The 11,027-nt window shown below is 41.6% G+C and overlaps 1 protein-coding gene across 1 annotated transcript in view; it reads left to right on the top strand.

Moving 5' to 3' along the window:
• Positions 1-213: 213 nt before the first annotated feature.
• LOC104544093 overlaps positions 214-11,027 on the top strand; it is a gene marked incomplete at both ends in the record, with an annotated part of 37,437 nt that continues 26,623 nt past the window's right edge. Inside the window, one exon of the mRNA XM_010188850.1 lies at positions 214-388. Coding sequence (XP_010187152.1) covers positions 214-388 — 175 coding nt within the window. The remainder of the gene's footprint in view (positions 389-11,027) is intronic.

The raw sequence follows: 11,027 nt of genomic DNA, 5'->3' as shown, positions 1-11,027 counted from the left end.
CAACTCCTCATATTCTGTGATTCTGTGATCCCCTATTCAGTTCCTAAATTGTACAGCTGCTTATCTTCACCATCCTTAACAGTTTGGGGGTTTATTCTGCTCTTAATACAACTCTTGCTGGCACCACCTGTAAAATGTGCAACTGCTGGTTACAGATTGCATTTTTCTGTCATGTCCACATCTCATTCATGTCTGTCTGTCTGTCTGTCTTAGCTGCCATCCGTTGTCTGGAGAATGCAGCTGCAAAGCTGGCTGGGCCGGGCTGTACTGCAATGAAACCTGTCCCGCCGGGTACTACGGCGAAGGCTGCCAGCTCCCCTGCCCCTGCCACAACGGCGCAGATTGCGACAGCATCACGGGGAAGTGCGTGTGTGCACCAGGATATATGGTAAGTCAGAGCTGGGGGGTACTTGCCCAATATTAAAGAGGATTTAAATCTGTTTTCAACAAAATAACTGCATGAAAGTGGCCAAATGCAGGTATTTTTTCCCAATTCTCTTATAAGTCCACATAGTTCTCCTTTGAGCAGTGTCAGTTCATTACTTCTGCTTATTTACTTAACATCAGTACTGTAAGTTTATTACTGTTATAAGGATAAAGATACGCTTTCCCATCGTATATTCTAAGTTAAGACATAGCAAAAAAGATGTCAGATTATTGTCTGCCTGGAAGAGCAGAAAAAAGAATTCTCATGGCCTTTCAGCATGTTCTTGTCAGTCACACTGTGATTTTAATAGATGAAGATATTTTAGAATGTTACAAATGATAGAGCAATTTATGTCTTTTCTGAGCATATATGGCAGGTGTCTTTTACCTGAGCATCAGAAAGAGCTTCAGACATTCTGAGGTAAACAAGCATTACATTTTACAGATGAGATATAAAACGGCTGAAGAAATCAGCCAAGATGAAGCAACAGAAAGTCAGAATTAACGATTGCCAGGTTGCAGCAGAAGGTGTTAGGATGGGGATCCACGTGTCCAGTCCTGCTGCAGCTGGGCATGATGGAAGTAAGTTCCCTGTTCACCCATATATGAAACACCTCTTTACTTCAGGAGCACACCATGAAGGAAATCTGCCAGCTATTTTTGAAAAACAATACTGCACAAGGAAAAAAAATATTTTCAAGAGTTAATTCCACTACAATTTCATTAGCAGTTGTCTTTCTGTATTTTTTGTCCTTAATTTTACAGGATCTGTCCCCACAGACTATTGAAGTGTTTTCTATACTATCATAGCAACTATTAATTATAATTCATAAGTTTACTAGAAATCAAGCTTCAGATTCAAAGACATTCACAATATCTTTAGAGCTTCTACGTTTAGCAGCCAACTGAAATGTGCAGCCTCCTCGCTGAGTTTTACCCTCTACTGCTTTAAGTTACAACTTAAGAATGAAATGAATAAATATCTTCAGATACTGGGGAATATGAGAAGTGACTTTTGACTGTTTTTTAGCTCTTTTGATTTCATTTATGAAAATGGTGGACATTATTCCTTTAGAAACAGCAGGAGAGGAATGGCGTGTTCGATCTGGATGGCAAAGCAGCCACATCCTTCCATCAGCACCCGCTGCTGTGTTTTGGGTTTTCTCGAAATAGTGGTGCAGTTGTTCTGCGGGGCCATATGCTGCTGTCATCTACAGGGGAAGGCTGCACAGCTGTGTGACAAGATCCATAGTGTGGGAGTGAGATTTTTATATCTCTGTATCTCTATATATCTATATAGATATATATCTGTATGTCTATATATCTCTGTATCTCTATATCTCTATATATCTCTATATCTCTCTCTATATATATATATATCTATATATCTATCTCTTATGTGAAATTAGTGGGAAGCTGAATAATTTTTAGCCTCCCCTCCTTTTAAATCCACACCTGAGCTTATGTTCACCAAGTGTCTTCTCCAGAACTGGGGAAGTGGAGCCATGGCTTGAAGACGCTTTAGTTCTCCGCTTCTTGTCGACATCTGAACTGGAAAGTTGGAGCTTCTGTCTGATTTCATGGGCTTCTTACAATGCTGGGTATAAACAGATTTATTTAGGCATCAGGGGAAGGGCTGTCAAAATCATTTGTGCGAGTTTGTATTACTTAGAGATGTAAAAAGAAAGAAGAAAAAGGGTTTGTGGTTTCATTCCCACCTCACACTAACAGAAAACAGGAATTTATCTTCTTTATACAGTGGTTATGTACACAAGTATTAATATAAAGTGGAGGAAAGAATGAAGGCAGCAGCATGTTAGTAGCAAATGCAAAATAACACGATACCAAGATCCTCTTTCTTATCAGAAATGCTGTTCAAGTCTGCAGCACAAAAATATTTTGGGATCCTTTACTGTACACAGTTTTTAAAGAGCGTAGCTCATCCAATATATATTGCTGCAAGACAGTATTATTGCAAACATGAAGCCTGGGAAGTTCCTATTGCATTGCTTCAAAATAATATTTAATCTCATAATAAAGAGCTTGCTTGCATTGACATTTAAACAGCTTGGTTATTGAGGATAGCTCTATAATCACTGAAGCATATTTAGGCATTAGTATCATTGCTTTCTCATAATATACTATAATCTCTGGCAATTAGTCCATGAGGGGAAGTAAAGCCTTGAAATTGCTAATTTATTGCCTCTGAAGCATATTTGTCATCCGCGTGCATGCCAGATGACTGGAGTTGCAATGGTTCTTTCAAATGCTAGAGAAACAGGAGCTGTAAAGAAAATTTGATAGGAAAACTTGTCAGAAACCTTGACTTCCTACCCCAGAAAAGTGGTGTCCGAGCTGTGTGCTCCATCATGGCCTGGGCACGGAGACGGTGTCAGCGCAGCTTCGTGACACAGCCCATGGGGTCACACAAAAGATGCTGTGGGGCCAGAACCCTCTCAAGGCTTGAAGTGGTTGATCTCAATGACACGCTCAAGCCCAGACTTTGCCTTCAAAGATGTGTGCCCGCCTCTTGCAGAGGCAATGGGGAGCTTTGCCTGCGGGGAAAATGTTGCCCTTGAACTGGGGGAGCCTGCAAGCAGGTGGCACAACTGTTCATGAATGCAGGATGGCTGTTTTGGCAGCACCGACAGTAGAGTGATGCTAATACCAAACTGAGCAGAGCTAATTATTCAGAAAAGCCATAAATGAATCCCTCTTGCCTTTTCTAGCATGAGGCTTGGCTGAGGCAGCTACGGGGTCAGGAATTTTGCCACATGATTGGAAAGAATGGAATTGGGATGAATATCTTACCTTTTACAGAAACATTTGATCTACGCACGATCTTGTATAGCAAAGCAGGCTGAGGGGTTTCTGAGTAAGGGGGGAAGAAAGAGGATATGATGGGAAGTGGGATGTAACCATGAAGTCTGACAGAGGTTGAACCCATAGGACTTTTGGGTTAGTGGATGCCTAGAAAACAGTGCCCAAGAAATGAGAGCCTTTTCCTGACAAAGCGCTCCTCCAACCCACTTCTTTTGCACAGATGGCTTCGTTTTTAGCTGTGCCCTGCCTTTGCTGTGTCAGGGCAGCTGGGCTGGGTTTCAGAATGAATCATCTGCGATCACAGCCAAAACAGGGACATTTTGTTGGGATGCAGAACAAGCTATTAGAAACACAAAGCATCTGGTCACCTTTATGAAATGTATTAAGTGGAAAGACAGCCATCCCATAGGTTGACACGTACGTGAGCAGAGCACTGAACGTCTGGACGTTAAGTAGATTCAAGTTTTAAAATAAAAATGTGTGTTGCAGCTCGGAAAATAATACATTATTTATTAGCTGTGACATTTCCAAAAATTCAAATGCCAAAGCCAAATATTGGTGAGCTTGCAGTTTTGGAGAGGATTTCAAAACATTTTATGTCTTCCCTTTTTTTGATGAATATTTTGGGTCAGACCCAACAACCAGATTTGCACATACCTAGCTCTAAAACTAAATCCCACTGTTGTAAGGATGTTACTGGGTACCAGTGCAGGCTGTTTATATGAGATCACACTGAGGGACTGCACTGTTTTAACTATGGGTGTCTAAACCACAGTGCAGATGCAGTGATTTGACTGAAGAGGTAGCGGAGAAATCAAAGTGATCCAGAATTATACCCAAAACAGCCCAGGTCTGGGAAGCAGTGTAGAGGAGAATAATAACAGGATAACAGGAGCAGAGGAGAAACACCAAAATCTTCTTCCCCAAAAGTCACAGAGCCTGTCTAGAGCTACTCCTCCTGAGCTGCAGCAATAGAGTCCACACTGCAGGCCTGTTGGAAACTCTCTGCTTACTGTATCTCGCTAGGGAAGGGAGGATGAAGGGTTATATCCATTTAATTGAGATGATTGCAGGGAATCATGATGGTAAGCACACCATTAGGGCACTTCTCTGAAACTGGTATTTTAACAGAGTTGAGGGTTGCCTCTCAGCACTCACATGATGAGTTGCCAGTGATGCTTTTCTGAAGGATGGTTCTGAAAAACCATTCTGCTGCCATTTCATCTGTGGACTCTGATAAACACACACGGGGAGTACACAAAGATTGGCCTTAAAAAGTGTACAGGGAGATTCTTGACTGGTAGAAATTGGATCCTTACTCCTACATGCAAATAGTCGCTCCTTGCAATAAATTACTTGGATGCAATTATGGGGGTGGTGAGAGGGGTTATACTAACTTGTACCTCCCCCTCCTTCCGAGTTCTGCCTCAAGATGCTCTCTTACAAGCCCACTGAAGTCAGTTATGTGGTGGGGATGTAAAAGAAATCAGGATTTGCCCTGTCCTCTCTTCTTTCGTTTTTGGTTCATTGAATTTTATTCCTGTAATTCAATAAATGTGGTGAAGGAGGCCAGGGGATATGAATTAAATATGACATGAGACCACAGGTGTCCTGACCTTCTGCCTCATAAGGAAATCTGGAAACCAACCCCCTGCACGTACCTATCAGCGTTCTGGCTCCTGAAATCATTATAGATGCTATTGAAATACAACTACGTTCACCTCCTCCATTGCACAGCTAATTGCACCTTTCCCAAAACCAGTAGCTCTCTGGAGACCTCATCCTGTGATATGCCTTTGTTTCTTTATGGATGCTTTGTTTTCTTCCTTTGAAAAATGGATTTGACTTCAAATGCTTTCATCCCTTCTATTGTGGGGAGGAGATGTGTAGTTAAAACATTTCTCAGCCCCAGACACTCTGAGCAAACTTGAACAGTTATCTGTGGAGTGTGCGGTCAGCTTTTACTTCAGTGGGCACTTAGGTCTATATTTCACATCTAGATGACAGAACTTATATTACTTTAAAGAGTTCATCTATTTATGCTGCAATTTTTTGAAGACCTGTCTGCTTTTATTGAACCCTGCGTGCTGGCAAGCGAAGCTAGCACTTCATCACCAAAATGAAAGAATTCATTTTGACATTTTTCTGTTCCTTGACGATACGGGTAGATCCCATGCACGCCAATCACAGTACGGGAAAGTATGGAAACTATAGGAGTGATGACTTCTTACTGGAAGGTTTTTCTTGGATTGCCTCAGACTTTCCAAGATACATCCCAGTACTGTGCATCTACAGCCATTTGCATCTTCTGTCGATGTTGCATCAAAATTGCATTTTAAAAACATAATAAAGTAATGCCTTTCGAATATATCTTTATATAAGTGCTTATGTGTGTATATTTCCTACTGAGCTCAGTGGAAATCTGTGCACTTAAGGATGGTAACACAGCCTTAATCAGGGTCTATATATCAATAAATTTGTCTGGTACACCAGAGTTTCTCGACATAATGCTTTCTCTAACACAGGGGTGCAAACTGCTTCCAAGGTTTACGTACACATGGCTGCACGTTGGAGTAACAGTCAGCTCCTGTAACACACAATAAACAATAGCTTGAGCACTTAGTCAAAATAAATGTACATTATAGTGCTCTAAACCTATTCAAATGCATAGCAAATGTATAACAAACTTGGTAACGGGTAATCTCCCAGTCAGTACAGACACCCACGCAGTCTCAGGCCACTCTTAGTCTGCCCCATGCCCACTTAACAAGTAAAATGACCAATTTACCCTTCTCTAGAAATGTGGACCATTATTTTGTGTTACCTATAGAGGCCTTAAGGAACTATGGGCCCAGTCTGTTGCGTATTCCAGCCATGACTGCCTTCCTTCTGGCGCACACAATCTCTTGTTCTCTGAAGAAAACATACAGGAGAGAAAAAACTATCCCTCTACATTAAAAAACACCCGCTCTCCTGTCCTACACCTTTACAATTCTCTCTGTTGTCTGAAAGGAAAAAAAAAAGTAAATAGAAAGGAGCACCTTATCTTATCTTCAATTGAATTTTCCCTGAAGGACCAACATCCCAGGTATGTCTGGAGGAATTTGAAGAATCAGTGCCTGGAGGTGTTTTCTGAACACTCAAAGTTGATAAATACAAATTTATCAGAATATTCCCTCTCTTCTACATATTTGCTTTCATCTTGATTCTGAATGTATCATCCTTCACCACTTTTCGAAGGAAACAAGAAAAAATGAATGAGACTTCTTTGTCTTTTAAACCCCTGGCTCAGTAGTAGTTATTTTATAAATTTTACAAAATTCTTCATATAAAAAATGAACCTACGGCTGGAGATAGTGGAACTGTTTTGGAGGCTTTAACTCATTTAAATGATCCGTTTCTCTTTGAGATAATTCCAAAAGTACTTCAGTGGAAGCTCATCGCAGAGCAACAGGGCACCTCATCAAAAGGTTTAAAAAGAAAAGACGAGGGGAAAAAATCTTCAATAGAGCCTGTGTCCTTTTATCCTTGATTTACCGAGCATATCAGTTACCCCCCTTTGTTAAGAGCTCTTTTCATTTATAGGTGTAAAATAAATTCAACCATTTTATCAAGATGTTCTTGTTACCAACCACCAGTATAAATTTTCCTTGCTGTAGGTGGGGAAAAGCTTTTCTGGCACAGCAGTGGTCCAATTAACTGGAGTATTACAGGCAACAGAAATGGCTTGCCCAGTCTCATTTCATGAATTACCTGGCTGCCCAAGGAAGATGCATTTTCTTCTCGCTGATTTCCCATTTGTATTCGTAATCCAGAGTCTCAAAACCCTTGTGAACACGAGCAGCAGTGGTGATGGGTACACAAAAAGGCACCCATACTGTGCAGGGTTTGAGCGTAGGCTGGAGCTGAGAGTGAGTGAATTATTAATTAATAATAAAAGTAAAACAAGTTGTCCTGTAAGTAGTGGAGCTAAAAAAGCCTTGTTTTTACTGATTTCTATCTTAGACCCCTGGCCCTTCCTACCCCACTGTGGTGACCCTATCTCTATCAGGTCTTCTATGACACTTTGACTAGCAAAGGACACTGAGATGGCCTCAAGGACTTCAAATTCACATAAACTCTCCCTGCATAACCAGGTTAAAAGTACCATGCATCACATCCCCTAAAAAGGAAAGGACTGAATATAAAGTCATGACGTGGAAGAAGTGGATTCCTGTACTCCCAGCCTTTGAGCTCTTTCCTATTTATTGTTTTGTCCTATGTTTCAGTTATTCAGAAGTTCTCAGTAGACTTCATTTTAAGATGCTTGGGAATATCCCTCTGTAGCCATGACTTATTTCTCAGCTACCCTTGAAGTAAAGAGACACGGACAATGGAAAGGCAAAACCAAGCCAGGAGGAGCATCCCTGCTGATCCAAGAAGGAGCATAAGAGGAAGAGTTCCTCCTGGGATACACAGAGAGTGGTGGGATGCAGCTGAAGAAACACCAGAAAGACCTGGCAGTTTCCAAGAGTTCTGAACAGTTTTGAGAAGATCATTTTGGCAAAGTCAGCAAGAAGGAAATGCAGTCTCTTTGATAACAGATATCGATGTCGGTTTCTGGTCTAGGGGTAAAATGAGAGGCAGGGATACAGGAAATTCAACTAAAATAGCTTTAAAAAATGGAAGATGTAACTGTGCCCTGGCAAACCATGGTGGGAAAAGTTCAAAATTATATTTGCGTGATGCTTGAAAAGTGGATAAAGTTGACAATGCTGTTAATTGTGAGACAATGAGTCACAATAACACAGTCAGGTCTTCTGTACCAACTATGGCTGCATCCTAGATCCCCTCTGTCTGGTTCTGGTCTCTGAGGAACGCAGTGACCCTCGAACTTGCGTTTTCTTCTTGTCTTCCAGATGGAGATAAGTCTGAAAACTCCGCTGATGTTTTTTCCTAATCTTACAAATTACTTCACAAGTAGATGTGGAACAAGAAGCAGATCTCGAGCAAGCAATAAAAAACACTCTGTTCCATACAGCGTAATTAGGAGTGAGCTGGGAAAATGTTCTTGAAATGAAAGGACTGTCATCTTCTAGTTGTATGGAAGTTTTCCTGTCAGCGTGTTGGAAGGTCTGAGTTTATTAACGTAAACCAGAACATCTCATACCCAATGGTTTTGCACATTCCTCACATAAAGAGAGCTGGTCAGGAATCATTTGTACCTATCAGGGTTTTTTGCCTGTTCATAGATCAGAAGAAAAGTACCTCTGATTTGCAGCTTGGTAACCCTTTTCACTGATGACCTCTGAATTTTCTTACCTACATCTCAGTGCATACAAAAGTACATATTTATGTGCTTAAAATGGCTGTACTTTTATTTTTTGTAGGCCATTGGGTCTAATAACAGACTATAAAGTTTTGCATCCCTAGGCTACTAGGTCTGATCCAGGCCAGGTCAGTACAGATTGAAAATTATCTTCTCTTGGCTGTGCAGTGCCTGTGTGAAATGACTTTGGTCTCGGTCCAGCTCTCCGTGGATCAGTGTGTACATCACAAATCCCATTTCTATCAGATTTGCTGGCAGACTGACCCCTTATACCGTTTTACCTTCACAAACCATTGCTTTGGGTCAAGCTTGGTGGCGTGGCTGTGTGATCCATTTCAGAGGCTCCGTAGGGCTTTTTCTGGGGACAAACAACACAGGTACTGAGAGCTTTTGGAACAGCACTCTCGTAAGCATTGCAGGCCACCCAGATCGTACAGCATCTTTCTCATACAGCAGGCCCCTTGCTGAAAAGTTGGTCCACTCCTGAGATGGCCCTGCTGTGTGTAGACGAGGAAATAATGAGCACCACCTCAATGCAAAGAAACTGGCTGTGGGCTAAGCCAAATATTTCAATAACAACTCACAAACGGATTCTTCTGGCTCTGCCGTGCTACAGGTGAAGATTTCTTCTGTTCAGATCCCAACAGGGAAGATCATTATGGGGATACCACCTGTGTATGCCCCGGCTTTCAGACCAAGCCTCTCCCCTGTTGATTTTTCTACCAATGAACCAGGTGCTTGCTGCCTGTTAGGTTTGCTGGGGCTCTTCCCCCGGAGCTCCTATTGACCAGTTGGGCATTTCTGCTGGAGCACCAGCCCCCACAGCATTTAGGATCCTGTTTTCCTAAACCCCGACAGTGTTCGTGTCAGCACCCAGCTGCATGAGCTGTAATGAAGGGTCTTCTCTCACTTCAGGGTGTTTGTTGGATGCTTTTGAGCAGGTGAACCATTGTACCGCAGTATTTAACAAGGTCACTGGATGCACAGGACACAGTGGGTGTCCCTCAGCTGTGGAAACTGCATCAAAGAATTGAATTCAGTGGAATTTTTCAGACCCTTTTATGAACTATTTCTGTTTCATTTTGTTTGCTCGTTCTCTTATCAATGTACAAGCTCCAGAAATTGTCTGCGACAGCTCAAATTCTACTTTGTCAGCCCAAGTTTACCTGAAGACAACTGCTAGCTTTGGTAGAGTTATCCCAGATAAACAAGAGTGGAGTTTGCCTCACTGACTGCCTCTACTAATGAGAACTAACCCAGTCATACACAGTGTCTTTAATTTGAGAAGAACTGTGAGCAAGTCCCAGGTCTCCTCCATTTTCTTCTTATATTTACTTTTACTTCTGGGCTCTGCTGTTGTTTTATTTACCTGAATAACTCCCAGGTTTTTGTAAGTGGGTCCAAAGGAACCAACTTCTTACAGAAAGCCTGAATGCCTCTGCCTTTGTTGCTGGTTGACATATTTCCTGTATTTTATCGTTAATTGGCAATGTGGCTATGTCAAATTGCATTTCCCTTCCTGTAGCCTCATTCAGAATCTGTGGAGCTCAATATTCTGCTCAGACTGAGTTATTTTATCTGAATTTTGCAGAGGAATAAACTGCTTGCCAATAGCAGTGTCTCTTTTCATCTATTAAGCTTCTAAATGTATACATCTTTATCCACACTGTGTGTGGATCTATGCATTAAAGTGGTGGTAGCTGGCTCTCCTGGTAGTTCAAATTGCAAACTGACTTCGTTAAAACCACCTAAGCATAGGAGTTAAGTCACAGGTTAGTTTGTCATTTTGTTTTCTGTCTAACTGTACTGTCAAAGGAAAAGACTTTATCCTTTACAATCAGAGATGCATAAATGGAAAATCCTGGTTTGTTTTCTTGTGCCAAAGAGAACTGAAATTTTACCAGATTTTCAAATTTTGAGTTTTGGATTTAGGAATATCCAGGAAAGTTTGAAGGGGCTATCTATTGGTGTGTAAGATTGCCAGGTTATCTACCAGCTTTTCAGAAGGTGCATCGCAAACCCCATTAGCTCTCTCAGCAAGCGGCCAGCTGAGGTTACCGGCTGTGGACAGCATTTTTTGCTCCTCCTGGACTCGGTCCATCCAGCCTGGGTGAAGCAGAGTTCAGACATGCACTGATCTACTGAACTGGCTTGGCAGCTTCTGCTGCAGCAAATGCAGGTCTCAGCTAGCGGTGAGTGCAGGCTGTGTGTGTGGCAGGGAAGCTGACATCTGAGACTTGGACGTTATCCTCAAACGTATAGTACAGCTGTAGAAGAAATGTAAAAGGAAGTTTGCAAATAATGAGAAACTATTGGTGTTGTCAAATATAAAGCTAGTAGCGACTTTGGGGCAAGGTTTCATGTTGCTGAATGACTGAGTAGGTTGGAATTCAGTGTTGAAAAATGCAGAGTGATAGACAATGTGGAAATGATGTTAAGTAAATACACAAAAGGTGAGTTCTAATTTAAT

The sequence above is a fragment of the Mesitornis unicolor genome, unplaced genomic scaffold, assembly GCF_000695765.1.
Source record: "Mesitornis unicolor isolate BGI_N332 unplaced genomic scaffold, ASM69576v1 scaffold31957, whole genome shotgun sequence".
Classification (NCBI taxonomy): Eukaryota; Metazoa; Chordata; class Aves; order Mesitornithiformes; family Mesitornithidae; genus Mesitornis; species Mesitornis unicolor.
This window is presented reverse-complemented; position numbering and strand designations above follow the sequence as displayed.